Source organism: Miniopterus schreibersii (genome assembly GCF_964146895.1).
Source record: "Miniopterus schreibersii genome assembly, chromosome: 12".
Classification (NCBI taxonomy): domain Eukaryota; kingdom Metazoa; phylum Chordata; class Mammalia; order Chiroptera; family Miniopteridae; genus Miniopterus; species Miniopterus schreibersii.
The window spans coordinates 45,045,422-45,063,575 of NC_138112.1; the positions used below are offsets into that span (position 1 = coordinate 45,045,422).

General features: G+C 42.1%; 1 protein-coding gene and 1 pseudogene across 2 annotated transcripts in view; one reads left to right on the top strand and one right to left on the bottom strand.

The window, feature by feature from the left end:
• Positions 1-11,631, bottom strand: part of LOC308565831 (elongation factor 1-alpha 1 pseudogene) — a 31,868-nt pseudogene extending 20,237 nt beyond the window's left edge. The window contains exons 1-3 of the transcript XR_014000646.1: positions 11,460-11,631; positions 6,382-7,014; positions 3,327-3,406 (exon numbers count right to left, since the gene is read on the bottom strand). The product of XR_014000646.1 is annotated as an elongation factor 1-alpha 1 pseudogene (transcript). The remainder of the gene's footprint in view (positions 1-3,326; positions 3,407-6,381; positions 7,015-11,459) is intronic.
• A 325-nt stretch (positions 11,632-11,956) lies between these two features.
• The window catches only part of PDE3B (phosphodiesterase 3B), a 105,172-nt gene continuing 98,974 nt past the window's right edge, over positions 11,957-18,154 (top strand). Inside the window, exon 1 of the mRNA XM_081155527.1 lies at positions 11,957-13,019. Coding sequence (XP_081011653.1) covers positions 12,039-13,019 — 981 coding nt within the window. The 5' untranslated portion in view covers positions 11,957-12,038. The remainder of the gene's footprint in view (positions 13,020-18,154) is intronic.

Below are 18,154 nucleotides of genomic sequence, written 5' to 3' on the forward strand. Positions count from 1 at the left end.
TATTATATTCCATTTTGCATTATAGTTATTTGTCTATGTCTTGTTCCCCACTGGCCATTGACAAATGATTCATCCCCAAGCACATACAGCCCTGCATGCAACACACATTCCTTGAGGGTACCTAAAACAGGGCTTAAGTAAATATTTGCCAAATTGAATCAAAGGGGATTGTTTTTCATGCAGAAGATCTGGCTAATTCTTTGCAAAATTCACTCTCTCATGCTCATGATATACAAGAAGTAGCTCAAGATATAGGGGCTGGTAGTGTACAGGAAAATTGGAAACAGAATTTTGATAAATGTAAATGTTTGCAGGGAATGAAGCTAACATTTTTCTTGACTCTTATATCCCAGTAACTGAATAGAAGTGGACCCTTTAGTTCTTACTATGAATTTGTGGCCAGAGAAACTGCTTGCGATATAGCTCTGGAAGAGTAAAGAACTTGAGAATGAGGTTGATGAACGATGAAGGAATTTTGATTGTTGGAGAAACTTGGAGCCTACAGTTTATTTTGAAATTATTTTTAGTAAAGATTTAGTCAGGTTCATTCCTATGAAGGTTTGGAAATGTCTGGTCTATTTTATAGCACAATAAAACTTCATGGTTTCCTGGTTGGCTGGTATTTGTTTAGAGAGAGTGGGTTGCTGGTCCAGACAACATTTGAGAGGTTATAATGAGAGGAAATCTGATGTAAACCTTTTCACCTGTGAAAAGGAGGGGTCACTAAGGAAGAAATAAAATCAGCCATACCCGCCAGGTTTACTGTTTAAGAAAGCATAGTTTTCATTGGTTTAAAGTCTTGTCCATATTAGAGTGGCTGTTAGTCATCCTTTTAAACATGATTACACAGCCCCAAAAGACAGTATTAAAACCTTGAATTTATATAAGGGTTCTTGTTATTTTTCACAGTTTGCACTTACATTTAATATAGTTACCAAAGCACCAAACCAGGGTAGAGAGTTGTCACTGGGAACCGTCCAAGCATAATTCTAGAGAAGACTGATGTTAAGTTAACTGCTGCACTGCAATGAATCCTGGCTATTTAGCAGGAAAAAGACGTTAAAAACACTTGCTTTTGTCTGAACTCCAACCAGATATTTTTAAAAATTCTCTAAATATACAGTTCTACACCTTTCTTTTCATTAGAGCTAGTGGTTTGTTTACTGTTTCCAGGGCTGGTGGAAATATTGTGATATTAAACAAAGAATGTTGAACAAGACCATTTAAGTGATCTTACCATCTGAGTTTTTTCATAATGATTTCTCACTGACTTCAAAGAGATATGAGGGAAAAAAAGAACCAGACTAAGATTGTACTACTTATTGAAGCTGGAGAATAACTGCTTAGTTAAAAAAAAAACCACAAAAAACAAAACAAAAAAACCCCCACAAAAAATGTCTCAGAGCTATGTCAGGTATTTTTTTCTTTATTATACAGAATCTGTAACCTCCCTGTCTTATTTTTTATTCCTTTATTTGTAGGGTACCACCATGAATACAAAATAAGTGCTAGTTTATAATTCTTATTTATGAAAATGTAGGGAAAACTGTAGGTCTGTTAAGGGGAATCAGTTGTTATTATTTTTTTATACAGGAGAAAAGTATGTGTGGTCTTTATATTGTATCAATAAGCTATTTAAATTACGTTTTTTAGCTAAAACTAACAAAGATAATGAAGAGACTAAAGGTAAAGCTTTTTCCTGGCTAGACTTTCTAGGATGAAACTTTTCTTAATGTCTACATAAATATTAATTCATCCCTCAACCCACTGCAATCTGGCTTCTGCTTCCACCGTGGCAACTGTTCCACATTAGGTGGACAATGATGTGGATACCTGCCTGTCTTCCTCTACTTAGAATGTAGCACTTTATGTTTTTCGCCCCCCTTCTTGGAACTTCCTTATTTTGGAATGCGGCGCCACTCTTGCCCGATTCTCCTTCTAACTTTGCCACTGCCTTTTCAGTCATCCTTCTGAGCAGTTCTTTGCCCCTTGTCCCTATATGCTGGTATTCCCCAGAGTTCAGACATCGGTCCTCTGCTCTCCTCACACTAGATACTCTCCGAAGGGGTGTCTCATTTTCCTCCCAGGGCCCCACCCCAGGGTCCTACTCCAGGCTTCCACGTATCCAGCTGCCAAGGAACATCTCAGCTTGGATTTGACCTGCTCAAAACGAAACCCAGTCTTTACTCTCAGTGACTCCTAGTATTCCTCATCCTAATTAATGGCTACAAGATATCCTAGTCACCTAGCTAGACCTAGGGAGCTCTCTTTGCATTCCCCCTTTTCCTCTAGGGAATGGATCAGAAAGTTCTGTAGTTGCTATTAATTAAATCCTTCCTTTCCAGATTTACCGCCCTAGCCTCATAGACCTTTATCTTTCACCTGGCTTATAATTATGGTTTATTAAATGATTTTCCTTGCTTTGGTTTCACATTCTTCCAAATTATTCTTCATGCAATACCAGCACTGAGATTTTAAATGGACAATTAAAATTAGGCATGCCAAAAAAATTGATTATGCCCGTTCACTGATTTAAAACCTTGAACAGTTCCTTATCACTCACAGAATAAATTCCAGGCTATAGGGCTCCCCATGATTTGATGTCCACCCATCCACCCAGCCTCATTTCCCCATTTCCCTCCATCCCAAGTCAGTTCCAGAAATGCCCACGCTCTTTCATGTCTTTATGTCTTTGCAAATACTGTTCTCTGTCTGGAATGCTCTACCTTCTTGTCTACTTGGAAACCCCTATTTATTTTTTAATATCCAGGCTAGCATCCTTCATCTGTGAACTTCTCTTTGTCTCACCACGTACTTGGTCAGAGCTATATTTGAGCATTTCATACTGTGCTACACTTGTTTACATATTTTCTCTGCTACCAAACTGAGGGCAGGGACTATATCTTATTCATATTTGTACTTTTAGTATCTAGGGCAATGGTTGGCACATGCTGAATGAATGAATACATTTTTGTAAGCAGAGGTGTTTTCTTGTCTTCGCTATGTCCAATGCTATTATGGACAGAATTGGCTGTTAAGGTTTTGTATTTTTTCCTGTTACTCCATTTTACCACATATAGGCCCTAAATCAACATCTTTTTAGCAGACTGAGAGAGAAGATACGTAGGCCCACAAAATTATGTTACTAATATGCAGCCATGACTTTAAAAATTAATGTATTAATATTTTTTGCATTTGCAGTATGCATTAAAATCTCTTTAGCATTTGCCTTGTGATGAAAGAGAGCTGCTAATTTACCTGTTTTATTTGATGGTATAGATAAGAAGACAAAAACTTAGCTGAACAAAATGGCATTGGAAGCCAACCTTGAAACTGAGTGGAAGAGATGACATAACCTGGGGAATCTCCTTGGAAACACTCAGAATTGATAGGATCCTGGGAAGTCCTGAAAGGATGGGGAGGGAAAAAGAAGAGGAGAGGGTGTAAGAATAATAAACTAAATTTACATTTACTGAGTATCTAGTCACTGTTAGTCATTTTATATATTAGTTCAATTTAATCCAGAGCAATGACCCTATGAGGTGGAATTGTTATCCCCATTTTGTAGATGAGGTAGGTAACATGAGACATTAAGTAACCTCCAAGGTCAGGCAGCTACAAAGAGTAACTAGATCTGACCGCTGCTAAAGTTTCCTTCCTTCACAGTGTGCTGCCCTGCCTTTCAAACAAAGTTCCCAGGGCTGCCATGCTGCCGTGTGCTGCTTAGTAACACACACAAACACACATTATTTGCTCCTATTTGCAATGATCATATGTAGATGGCTCACCTAGTAGTTAACAATAATATAACTATAATTTTATTTCCAACCTCAATGCTTATTTTTAAACTAATGAATACTCTCACGTTTATTGATGATGGCAGATAATGAGTTGGATGAATATTTTTGAGCTGCTCTTGCAAAACAATGTGAATACATTCTAACTAGGTTTAGTGGGGCAAACATACTTCTTAATTTTTCTTTGGTGTTCCCTGCTTCTGGCTCCATTTGGAATCCAGAAATGACTGCTGTCTGGGGTAAAAGGCAGTTTGCTCTTGCTGCCTCCAGTATATTGCTTGGCCTGGCAGTTTGTCGTTCTCCTGGGCAAGAATCCAGCTTGTGGTAGTGAGGTGGTTTTGTGGCAGAACTCCACAATTAACCACAAGTTCAGTGTCAACGGTAGGCTGCCACCGTCGTGGCTGTGATCCTTCAGATCTGCTGGGATAGCCAGAGCTGAAGAAACTACTGCTTGTTTAAGGAGGGAACAGGAAAACTTGGAAAGAGTTTGCATTGCTGTTTATTGTTCAAGGTTCAGGTTTTAGGTTTAATACAAAAAATCCAGGATTTTTCAGATTAGTAGTTAAAGATTTAATACTTTTACCTGTGTGTGTTTTTTTAAAGTACAGTGGATTTGTGGCATAGATACAACTGTTGCTCTGACAACTAGAAATATAAAAGGGAAAATTCTTAAAGTAGTAGAATATACTCTTTCATAGCTAAAGAAATCCAGGTACCATCACTTGAATTTTAAAAAAGTTCACCCACACATCTCTTAAACATTTATTTTATGTATAATGTTTTCTGTAAATCTAAGAGAAAAGATTCTTTTACCGATTTGTGCAAATGGATGCTAAGAAAAATATTTTTCAAGAACAATCTGGAAAATTTTTTGTATTAATATATTAAGAGTCTCTATTAAAATTCATTGATTAAAGCAAAAAAATCAAAGGGCATACAATTAAAAATTCTCATTTATTAAAAATTTTTGTACCCGGCAGTGTGGCTCAGTGGGTTGCAGCGCTGTTCTGTGCACTGGAAGGTCATGGGTTCGATTCCAGACAGGGCACATACCTGGGTTGCCAGTTCGATCTCCGGCCCCAGTCAGGGTGTGTGCTGGAGGCAACCAATTGATGTTTCTCACATCAGTGTTTCTCTCTCGCTCTCTCCCCCTTCCACTCTCTATGAAATAGAAAAAAAATAACCTCAGGTGGGGATTAAAAAAATTTTTTTTTGAGAAATACAAACACAAAAATTTTGAGCATTAACTGAGTACCGTGCTAAGCATGGCATGGAGATTGAGCTAAGATTAAGACTGAATTCTTATGCCAAAGTGTATATTGATGAGGTAGCCATGCAAATAAAGAAATCTGCTAACAACATACACCTATATCTAACACACAGTAACAGTAAACTCCAGTTCCCTATTGGCACCACACCATGTCTCTGGTCCCTCATGCCTCACACTTCTGTTCTTGGCCCCTCATACTTTATGGTCCAGCCATAGGACACTTGAAAAGATACAAATGCACCATAACTGCATCCCTCCAGATGTTTGCACTCGCTTCTTTGGCCCAGATTATCTTTTCTCCCTACTTTATTTGGATAACTTCTACTCATCTTTTAATACCAAGCCCAGAAATCTTTCTCAAGAGCACTACTCCCTATCAGACACTCCCACCCTGTCTGGGGCAGGGGTCTCTCCTCTGAGCTCCCAGAGTACACTGAGTTTACTTGCCTCTCTATTACAGCTCCTATCACCCTGGGCTCTATAGTCCTTTAACTTTTCTAGCTTTCACTACGAACCCTGTAGGGCAGGAACCACACCTTTCATCATCGTGTCCTTGCCAGCTAGCACAGTGCCCAGCACAATGCCAGCTACTCAATAACAATGAACGAATGACTATTCATTAAAGGAGAGAGGTTAAATGTTGGTGCAGGGGAGTGGTACACAGGACAACTGAGGAAGTAAAAGAAGTGAGGGAGTTAAACATAGACATGAAAGAGAGAAGGAGGGGAAAGGGGAGAGAGACAGGAAGACAGCCATCCAGACAGACACAGGGGAGAGAACTGGAATTGGATGACAAGGAGAAACACACTGTGAAAACAAGCTGAGACGACCCCACGGTGGGGAGGTGGGAAGAGAATGATTCTCTTCTTTAGTAGTTCTGAAGCACGGTTCCCCACAGCTTTTATCAAATATTCCCTTGTGCTCTTTAATAGTCTATGTGCATTGCCCTATCTCCCACATAGAGCTGCAGCTTCAGGAAGCTGGTTCTAAAGAGCTTCATAGTTTTTTAATGTTCTAAGCAGCATCTAGCACAGTGCTCTGCAGATAGTGAGCACTCAATAAATACTATTGAGCCCGGCAGGGCGTGGCTCAGCGGCTGAGCATGGACCTAGGATCCAGGAGATCGAGGTTCGATTCCAGGTCAGGGCACATGCTCGGGGGGTTGTGGGCTCGATCCCCAGTACGGGGCGTGTGGGAGGCAGCTGATCAATGACTCTCATCATTGATGTTTCTATCTCTCTCTCTCTCCCTCTCCCTTCCCCTCTCTGAAATCAATAAAAAATATATATATTAAAATTAAAAATAAATAAATACTGTTGAGATGCACTAAACAGTGAGTGTAAGTAAGGTTAAGATCGTGAGATGAGTGCTAGCTGGAAGGGAAATAGGTATTGTTTGGGGGTGCACTTAGGTAGCGGAGTGGCCACTGGAAACAGAAGGATCCTTTCCACACCGGAGAAGAGCCAGTCTGCTTTTATTTTTCAAATGCGAGACCACAGGGGTAAATTCTTCCGTTCTTTCTGAACCTTCTCAGGTTTCCACGTATCTTAAGGAAAGCCTCTAGTTTGAAGGAATTGGAATCTCAGCCATGCTGGTGAATTTACCGGCTATTCCTAAAACTTTGATATTTAAAACTTGTCAGGCTGCTTGAAATCATTTTCCCTGAGAAATTAAGGCGGCTTTAGTACTGAATTCTGAAAAAGGACACTTTGGAAAGAGCACTCAGTTCTAAACATTTCCCCAAATCCAATTTTTACGCTCTGCTTTAGAAGTTTACATTTTGTCTTCCCTTTCTTCTCCTCCTCCCCCTTCCTTCTGGCCCAAGGGTTCCGAAGAGGGGCTTCTGCTCAGAGGAGGGGGGCGTCAGAGACCCGCCCAGTTGTGAGGCTCTGGGCCCAGACACCTCCTCTTCAAGAAGAGCAGTCCACTTTTATTTGCGTGTTTCTTCTGAAAAACATTTGAAAACCATGGTTGAGAGGTAACAATGCAGAATGGGGATACTAATAAAAGGCTCTTAAAGGACTGGCAGCCGATATCCCTGCTTTTCAACTGCTCTGAGCAAATATTTAGAGGCTGCTCCATAAACCATCCTGAGGAGCCGGTCGCCTGATCATGGGACAGTGATAATGACGGCAGAGGCCCGTCCCTCTTCCAACCCCCAGTACCACCCATTCCTACTTGTATTACATGATAATAACTATAACTGAGCCACCAAAGGTGCTGCTGCTCTGATCCATTTAAAAACATTTCATCTTGGAAGGGAATTCCTGGGAATACTGCTCTAGAAATGGATTTTCTTTACGTCTGGATTTTAGAGTTAGAAAATAATCCTATCTTCTAAAAAAGAAAGTACAAGGATGGAGAGTTACCCTTACCAGAAGACAGGGCAGGTGGGGAGCAGGATCTGAGACCTAAAATGAGGCCCATTTGTTACTTTGACTTCTCTGTAGTTGAAGGTTCAGGAAGAGAACAAGGGAATTCACAGAGAGGGCAATTTCCAATTCAACAATGATGAGCACCACAGGCCTCAGCTGAAGAAGTGAGTGTTCTAACAGCTGGATTGAGCCCAGTAATGGGACATCTCAACTGGTGCTTGTAAGGTTAGACAGGTGGGCAGACAGTGGCATCTAGAATGTCTGTCAGTGGAGTCCTTAGCCACTGGACTAGTGTTTAGGGGCAGAGCTTTTGGCCCCAAGACAGGAAAGACCTACGTAGGGCTTTAGTTTTTAGTAAGGTGCACTGCAGGCTTATTGGTGTGGGTGCCTAAAATAGAGAACGAAACGAAATTTTCACGCTTCAAACTGGGCACGTGGGAAAACTAGGTCTTTAGAACTTGAAGACAAGGACCCCATTATTAGAACATAGGAACACTCAGGGGGTTGCACTGCACCAGACTGCCTCGGGAGCTGGGTGGGAAGCACTAGGACTTCAGGTCATGGATCGTCAAATGGGGAGAATGATTCTAGCTGAGAGATCATGGGTCAAACTGTGAGGGAAGGCAAAGTCAGGTAATAGGCTGGGGTAGAGAGTGCTGAGAAAAGTCAAAGGTATGCTGTGACTTTAGGTCTTTTTTTTACAACTGGCAATGGACATGTATTCTCAAACCCAAAGACAAGAGCTAAGTAATTCCATTGGTTGTTTAAATCCGGCAAAAGAATAATTAGATAATCTGAACTCTAAGAAATGCAGCCTACTAATAATCTTTGACAAAGACTGTAAACAGAGAAGGGAGTTGCTATAAACACAGCTAGCTCATTCTTTTTGTGCATATTTTTAGTTACGTAAACCAATGGTCTTCGGTCACGTCCTTATATTTTATTTTAGAATCTTTTCAGGTGCTGGAGTTGGTGTTCAGTGGGATGTACTCCAATTATAGGTTATTAAAAGAATTGGGCTGTTAGCCTTATAAAGACCTGGGAAGACAGCTGAAAGAAGGCTAAGGGAGAACTGGGAAGTATGAAGAGGGCTTTACATTTTATTTTCCAGATAACAGTACTTTGATGTAAATCCTTTTATTTTTATTTGTCAACACTGAGAGTTTGCATTAGTTTGGTGACACAAATAATTCAAAGGTTGCTCTTGGGAATCTGAAACATGGATCCAAAGGACGCCTATATACGGGGTGGGCAAAAGCAGGTTTACAGTTGTGAGTACGCAGAACACAGAGTTTATTTTTCTATTATATTATTATTTATTATTTATTTTACTATTTATTATTATTATTAACCTACTTTTGCCCGCCCCCATATTTTGGACATACAGAAACCATAGATTTTTTTTTGGTACTCAATATTATTTTATATTAGTTTCAGGTGTACAGCATAGCAGTTAGACAATTATATAATTTACAAAGTGATCCCCCTAAAATTCGAATACCCACAATATTATTGACTATATTCCCTATGCTGTTCTTTACACCCCCATGACTATTTTGTAGCTACTAACTTGTACTTCTTAATGCCTTCCCCTTTTTCACCCATATAAGTGAAATCATATGGTATTTGTCTTTCTCTGTCTGACTTACTTTACCTAGCATAATACCTTCTAGGTCCATCCATGTTGCGCAAATGGTAAGACTTCATTCTTTTTTATGGCTGAGTAATATTCTGTTGTGTGTGTGTGTGTGTATAAATATATATATACCACAACTGTTTTATCTACTCATCTACCGACGGGCACGTGGGTTACGCTTCCATATCTTGACTATTGCAAAAATGCTGCAATGAACATAGAGACTACATCAAACCAAAAGGTTTTGCACAGCAAAGGAAACCATCAATAAAACAAAAAGACAACCCACTGAATGGAAGAAGATATTAGCCAATGATATATCGTATATGGGGTTAATATCCAAAATTTATAAAGAACTCAGACAATTCAACACCAAAAAAACCCCCAAACAATCTAATTAAAAAATGGGCAGAGGACCTGAATAGATATTTCTCTAAAGAGGACACACAGATGGCCAAGAGACATATGAAAAGATGCTCAATGTCACTAATCGTCAGAGAGATGCAAATTAAAACCACAATATCATCTTACACCTGTCAGAGTGGCTATCACCAATAAAACAACAAGCAAGCGTTGGTGAGGGTGTGGAGAAAAGGGAGCCCTCGTGCACTGCTGGTGGGAACGCAGACTGGTGCAGCCACTGTGGAAAACAGTATGGAGGTTCCTCAAAAAATTAAAAATGGAGCTGCCTTATAACCCAGCAATTCCACTTCTGGGTATACATCCGAAGAACCCCAAAACACTAACTTGAAAGGATAGATGCACCCCTATGTTCAGAAACCATAGCTTTTTAAGACTGGAAGGGACTTGAAAGGTCATCACACTTAATTGTTTCATTTTACAACTGAGAAGAATGCAGCCTGGAAAAGTTATGGGACTTGCTTAATGTCAAGGCATAAATGGCTGGCTGGGCCAGGACTAGAACCTATGAAATGGATTTCCAGTCCACTATTCTTTCCATTACCATGCCAATCCTACCTCAAATGACAATCCAGGGTTTTAAAAAACATTAATCTGGATTTGTTCTAATTTTCAAATCAATTAATTATTTCCTATAAGAATTTATAGTGAGCAAATTCGGTAATGCTGGTGCTACTTTTGTCAGCCCCTTTTGTATAACCTCAAAATGTATCCATTAAGTTTCCTACTTTAATTTTTGACTGGTATGATGAGTTCTGTGCATATCATTTAAAAAATATATTTGCTGCGTTCTGTTAAAATGAGATTTAAAAAAATTTCAATTGCCACGGTGGGAAAAAAACCCCATAGATTGTCATCTTTTAGGACAAGCATTTGAGTAATCAACTTGAAAACTCTATTCAATATATATTTTTTTCTTTCCCCAAGACAGAAAAGGAAAGAGAATTCTGGTCTTTATCCATCTCGGTCAAATTCTTATGCTAATTTCTCAGTGATTTCTGCTATGTATGTGAACTACCACCATACACGAACAAGATCTGTTTAGGTCATGGCTGTGGGCAAAGATTAATTGGTGAAAAATGGGCCTGTTCGCGGGATTTACCACACAGTAAGGTTTCTCATCTCCCTGGAAAAATGTGGAATTAGCTCTTTGAGAAATGCAGCCCTGTCATGAGGCTGAAGGGAGAGTTTCGGTGGAGGGAAACATAGTTCGCTCTCTAAGTCAGTTATGATTGGTTAGGTTCCAGAGCAGTCCCTTTGGTTTAGCAAAGTTCTAGGCGCTTTCGAGTCAATATTTTCTACATGTTGCTGGTTTCACTAGTAATTCACAGGCCGTATCTCATTTGGCTTCTTTCTTGGCACCGATCCAAACTGGGCAATGGTCTTGGAGAGGTCTCCTAATCCTCCCACGGCCCCCTCTCCAGGACATGATGTGACAGTGAAAAAGCCTTCGATGTGGAAATAACTTTTGCGACAGCGTAACTCTTCTGTGCTTACTGAGCGGGATACAGAGGGGAACCAGTGGGTATGGGTGGCCAGGGTGCAAAGTTTTGGATGGGACGTCAGTTCCTCGCCTGTGAAGGTGGCTGCTGAGGAAGACAAGCTCCACAACCTCCACTGGGATGCTCCCAGAGAGCGCTCCACGTGCACGCTCCTCCCTCAGAGCCGCCGCCGGATCCCGCCCGCCCCGCGGCCCACGTCGCCGTGAGGACCGTCCTAGCCGCAGGGACAGGGCTTCTCCGCCTCGCCTGCAGCGATGGCTGCGGGTCCTTCCCAGGTCACAGCTCGGCTCCGGCAGTCCCGGGGCCCACCCGAACCGGCGTGAGGTGAGGGGCGGGCCGCAGCCTCTCCCCTGAACTCGCTTTCCCTCACAGGCACTCCCCTTGGGGACCCCAAACTCCCCCTTTCCCCAAGACCCCAGTGGTGACCTGAGGGAGCTAGGCCGGCTGTCTGTGACTTACCCGCAAAGGGAACCTGCGTGCCTGGCGTCCCAGGATGGTGGGCTTGGCCCCTTCCATCCGAAGAGGACCCCGCCCGCTCCCCTGCTCCGGCACACTAAGTCGGGGGGTCCCCGGCCCGCGGCCGGCGGCGGGGCTGGCAAGCCGCAGCTGGACGGGGCGCTGGCGCGCGCGGGCGGCGAGCGGCGGGCGGGGCGCGCGCCCAGCCGGGGCAGCCGCGGGGGAGGAGCGCCCGCCCGCCCGCCCGCCCGCCGCTCGCGCGCCCAACGGACCAGGCTGAGGCCGTGAGTTAACTGTTGCAGCCGCGGGAGTTGGGAGGCGGCTCCAAGTCTCCGGTCCCGAGCGGCGGCTGAGGGAAAAGGAGAAGCCCCTTCCGCCCCTCTCCAGGGCCAGCATGTCACGGACCCCGCCGCCTCTCCGCCCGCGCGGCGGGGACCCCGGGCCGCGGCGGCCGGAGCAGCCCTGACGCGCTACGGAGCCGGGGGGCGCCCCGAGCGCGGGGCCAGGGGGTGAGGGAGCGCCAGCGGCCCCTGCGGTCCGAGTTGGGCGTGCTGAGCCCCGCGGCCACCCCCGGTCCCGGCCATGAGGAGGGACGAGCGAGACGCCAAAGCCATGCGGTACCCGCAGCCGCCGGACGGGGCCGGCTCGCCCCCCGAGAGTCTGAGGAACGGCTACGTGAAGAGCTGCGTGAGCCCCCTGAGGCAGGACCCTCCGCGCGGCTTCTTCTTCCACCTCTGCCGCTTCTGCAACGTGGAGCTGCTGCTGCCGCCGCCGGCCTCCCCCCAGCAGCCGCGGCGCGGCTCCCCCTTCCCCGGGGCGCGCCTCGCGCTGGGCGCCCTGGCCGCCTTTGTCCTCGCCCTGCTGCTCGGCTCGGGGCCCGCGGGCTGGGCTGCCGGCGCCGGGCGCCTGCGGACCCTGCTGCTCGCCTGCTCGCTCAGCCTCAGCCCCCTCTTCAGCATCGCCTGTGCCTTCTTCTTCCTCACCTGCTTCCTGACCCGGGCCAAGCGGGGCCCCAGCCCCGGCCGGGGCGGCGGCGGCGGCTCCTGGTGGCTGCTGGCGCTGCCCGCCTGCTGTTACCTGGGGGACTTCTTGGTGTGGCAGTGGTGGTCCGGGCCCCGGGGGGACGGGGCCGCGGGGGCCGCGGCCCCGCACACGCCCCCGGCGGCGGCGGGCAGGTTGTTCCTGGTGCTGAGCTGCGTGGGCTCGCTGACGCTCGCGCGCCGGCTGCGGCTCCGCCACAGCATCCTGCTGCTGCTCTTCTCCAGCCTCGTCTGGTGGGTCCGCTGCACCGGCCTCGGCTCGCTGCCCTCCGCCCTGCGGCCGCTGCTGTCCTGCCTGGCCGGGGGCGCCGGCTGCCTGTTAGCCCTGGGCTTGGATCGCTTCTTTCAAATCAGGGAAGCTTCCCATCACCCTCGGCCGTCCGGGGCCGCGGAAGAGAAGGTGCCTGTGGTCAGACCCCGCAGGAGGTCCAGCTGCGTGTCGTTCGGGGAAACCTCGGCCACTTACCAGGGCAGCTGCAAAATGTTCAGGAGACCGTCGTTGCCTTGCATTTCCAGGGAACAGGTACGTTAGCACCGAGCAAGGCTCGCTGAGAGAGCGAGTGCGGGTTTCACCACTTGGGTTCCTGAGTCGAATATTCGCGTTTGAAAGCATGTTAACTTGCGGGGACGCAGGGGAGGGGGGGGGGGGGGAGAAGTTTTGCTCTGGAAAGATATAAAGGTACCTTTTGTGAAATAGCAGACTAATTATATTGCACTTAAAAGACGTTGTTTATGCGGTGGATGAGTTCTCAGGAGAATGGATTATTTGTGGTTTAACAGATGGACTGCTCCCGCTCTGGCGTGCTCTGATGGACATCTTTTGGGTGCCGTTTATCTGTGGCTGTTATAATGGTGACATCTCCCCAAAGGTTACATACAGCTGTTAGAATGAGTGAATGGACAGACAGTGAATGGTTTTGTTATTATTATCATTTTTTTAATATTCGAGAGAAAGAATTTTTGAGGTCTTAGGAACATTGATGAACTTTGGGACTGAGACTTGTTAGTGTAGATGAAGACTTGGAAATAATTTTTAGGAGATTCTCCACCCCCAACCCAGATGCCAGCGGTATAGGCTAATATTATCTTTTACAGACTAAGTCATGGTGGTGTGTATTTGTTGCATAATGAAGAGAATGTTGTAACCATTTAACCTTTAAACTTATGCCTGGAAAGATGCCAAAAGCATTTCCAGTTGTTGTGTGTGTGTGTGTTTTTCCCCCTGTAGGTTTACATGTTTTTGTTTTTCAAAAGGAATTGAAACCATCGTCAGGGAACGAACTTCTGTCTTTATATAGCCTTGGGAAATCTTACCTGTTCTACATCACCAAGAAGCTCAACAAGTATAGCTACTATTTACTGAGCATTTACTAGGTGCAAAATGCTGTACGTGTTTTCTTAAATACTCACAAGAACCCTGTGTGGTGGTGACATTACCTCAACTCAGAGATGAGCAATATGAGTTTTTTAGAGATTACCCCACTTCACACATCTCCTAAAGTGGCGGTGCTGGGATTTGAACCTAGATTTTTCAGTTTTCATTGTCATGTTTTAAGCAACTAAAAGGCTGAGTTGTAGAGGTTTTATGAAGGAGAGTCGGAGTTTATGCCATTGGTTTTCAGACTTTTTGATTGGTGATAGGTTTTACACTGGGACCCACTATATTTGAAACAAAACTAGCTTATTCTTACTGCACCTTATGTTCTCTTCAAAATAATCGACAAACCACTACATTGATTTTATGACATGTTTAACACTGACTGTAGTGTTGCAGTGAGGCCACACTTTGCTTCTTGAAAAGTTTTTTCAGAGGCCGCTTTTGTGGCCTGTAGTCATTTGGTGAAATACTTCAACAAAATTGTTCAAAAATGTTACGCCTTTTGTTTTCTCATTTCACTGCCAGTGATAATAGACAGTGCTTAGAAAAATGTGTATCAGAAGAAAAATTGTTGTGAGATTAAAGTAATATCAGCTGTTTTCTTAGAACGATGCAGCATTTAACGGTTGACTATATGAATAGATAGCATTTTTAACACTGGAAAAGTGTTTTAACATAGTTTCATCACATTTGTAGATAATTTTCCTGAATTTGACAGCATTACAGTTTAACATATTTTAATTGTAATCTGTTGGTGTAGTCAGTTGTGGCTGTTCTCTTGTAAATTGAAAATTCCTAGTTTTCTTATTCCTAGTCTGGTGCTTTTTCCATCACAGCAACCTTTTTCAACCTTTAACTAAGAGCAGTGTTGTTATTCTAGGTAGCTTCGTTTATTATTTGTATTAGAAGCAAATACAGTTTGTGCTTTTAAAAAGGGCATATTGTCTTATTGCCGAGAACTCTTAATTCACATTCCACTATGAACAGGAACATTTTTGGGGTCTTAAGCATATGTTCAGAGTTTAAGGGTTCATACATTGTTACTTAATGTTTGGTGTCATAAAATAATACTATTTTGGCATTACTAAAATTTACTACATATTTTTAATTTAATAGAGATTGTTATATGAATTTTTACTTACACTTGTTCCTGAAGTTTAACAGTGAGTCTCTGGTTTTGTTTGCATGTATATTATTATATTAAAGAAATGAAGAGGAAACCAGTGCTTTTATGGAAGTAGATCAAGAGACTTTCTGATTTTCCAAGTGCTAAATTTTGTATGTGACAAGCGTAAAGTCACTTCTTTGTTTCAGAAAGTGAAGGCAGACAGAAAGATACTGAGTGGAACCTGATATAGGGGGACATGTCCTGGATTCTTAGGTTGAGGGTGGAGGGTAAGGTCTTGGCTGTACTGTGTAATCTTGGAAAAGTCAGTGAATCTCTGAGTCTCAGTATCCTGTCAAATCAGCGATCCCAATAGATGAATTCCGTTATAACCTTCCAGTTCTAAATTCACTTCTTTTAGTTAGTTGATACTTTTTTGTGAGGTATAAATAAAAGTATAAATAAAACATCACAAGTTAGTAGTTCTTGAAGTTTCACTTAAATGTTGAATGTTGATATGGCTAACTTATATTTCCCAAGGTGTAATGATTGGAAAAGATGAGGAAATATTCTGCATTTTTCGTATAGAGAATTTAAAAAATTAAATGTGAATTCATTTTTGGATTGATAACAAAATTATTATACTTTTTTTCCTTCAGACTTTTATAAACATCTTTGACAAACAATTAAAACATATCAATCTAAATATTTTTAATTGAGAGTAGATTTAGAATAATTTTTAACTTTAGGGGTGTTATGTTGGGTACCATGTTGAAAAATAATGACATATGTTTGTAAAACATTTGATTTTTCACAATTAGATTTATAGTAGTTGATGTAAATGCTATATATATATATATATATATATATATATATGTGTCAATTCTTAGCTAAGGATTTTTTGTTGTTGTCACCAAGCGTTTAGAGATTTAAAGTTTAAATCTAGTTACTGCTGACTGGATTCTGCCTTGATGGGTTAATGGGAAGACACACTTAAGGTTGTAGTCTTATTTGCCAGGAGTCAGCTAAAAGGACTGGAGTTTAAAAAAAAAAAAAAATTATTTGTCTACATAGACTCTTGGACCAGAATTTAACAAACTACATTTCAAAGCCATTTTATTTGTATATTCTACAATGAAGTTTTCAGCCAGATAATGTTGTTTTTGATAGACTAGGTAAATACGAGGTTTTGAAAGTCATAAGTTAGTGTGTGAGATATTTTTCTATACCTAAAATGCTAAGTGCTTTCTAAATGGTTAGGTAAATATTTTAAAATTCTGTGGCCTTTAAGCCCATAAATATTATGTAAAGTGTTAATTTTATTTGAAAAAGATACACACATGTAGTATGAAGGCATTTAAAAAAAGATTTTAAAGTTGAAGTGATTATTTAGCCCCTTAAGGAATTTGCAAGGCATACCTCACTATGAATTTAAGAATACTGTGGTGTTTGTGAAATTTATTTTGTGGCTGTGTCTCATTCTAATTCCATGTTACTATTTTGTGGTAAAATATCAGCGTACATAATAATTTTATGCTCTATTTTGTAAATATTGTATGTACTTTGCCATGGAGTTATTGTTCAAAAATACAGATTTGATCAAAACGTTTGCTTTGTTTTAAAAACCTCTTACGGTTTTTCATTGTCCACAGGATAAAGTGGACAATGACCTTGAACCTTGCTTGCAAAATCATTTATAACCTGCTCTTAGCTTTTTTGTTTGTTTTGTTTTTTTAAAAAAAGCCACCTTGGACTTAAGGACACTCCCTCCTCCCATCCATCGTTGACTCTAGCTATTTGAGGACTGCTTATTGTTATTGACCTGTAGATTTTGTCCTTTTGCTATTACTATTCACACTGTTTGAAATCTCCTTTAAGGAACAAAGTAGATTAAGAAGTCTTTAGACAGTATACAGTGATACTCAAATTAATGAATAAACTGAGAACAAAACTCCAATATAGCAGAGTTGGCCGTTTTTTAAAATAAAAATTGACAACATGTGATCGTGATAGATTTTCGTTGTATCTCATGAAATAGTAACATCTCCATAGTTTGTTTTGCTACACTGAGTGGAAAGTAAATAGGGCCAACCATAAGGAAAACTGTAAAGTTTATGTTCATTGTCCTCAGACTTTTTATCCACCTCAGTGGTAGGCCTTTCTCTGATTCTTTTTTTCTTTCCTTTTGCAGTTACCAAGTCAGCCTGTTTCTCTAGCACATCCTCCTGCCTTCCTATACCCCAATCAAAACAGGAAGAATCTATACTTGCTGAAAACGTTTATTTCAACCTAAATGTGTTTATATAGATATAGAAGAGAGAGATTCAATGTTTATCTAATTGAAATATGCTTATTTTATAGACAGGAAAGAAAATAAACTCCAGAGATAAAAATATTGTCCCTAAGTTATGCCATGAGATATTTGGGATACAGGAACTAACTAAAACCAAGCTAGGTCATGGTTTTCCAAGGCTGTAATTAATTTTGCCAGTTATCTGATAAATTACATTCCTGGTTAAAGGGGTTCTGGGTAAAGGTGGGAAAGAGAGGGGTAATAGAGAGAGGTAGGAGGGTTTCTTGAAATCACATAGTTCATAATGACCTTGAAGATATACTTGGTCCCTGATGTAGTTATTTCAGTGAGACTTGTCAGGATGCAGCTGGCGTCAAGCTCAAGTGCCTTCAGAGGCCAGCCACATAACACATTTATGTCGTATGCTGAAGGAGGTGGGGAGGGTAAGAAGAATGGAAGTCAACTGACTATTGCCTACTTTGCCTAAGAACATTCAATTTAAACAAAACCAATGGAACAGCTGTGTTAGCCAAGCAAAACTTTAGAAGACCTGGGTTCTGTCCGTGGGTAGTTCCTGACAGTTTATAATATTGGGTTGGTGTTCACCTTATTACTTAAAAGCTGATCCATATTTATTTAAGTGATTATTAGAAGGCTGTTCTTAGAACTTGAGGCAGGGGAGTGTATTTTCCACTCTCTTTTTCTTTATGACCTAGAACTTTTCTTCCTGCATTGAATTACCCTAGCAGGTCTCTCATCTTTGTAGATTTTTCCTCCTCTGTCAGCTAGAGTACATAGTTTGGCTACTTCTCCCTTACATTTCAAAAAACATGCATTCAGCATAGTTTAAGTTTATTTAGTTAGCATTTAAATTTTAAACGA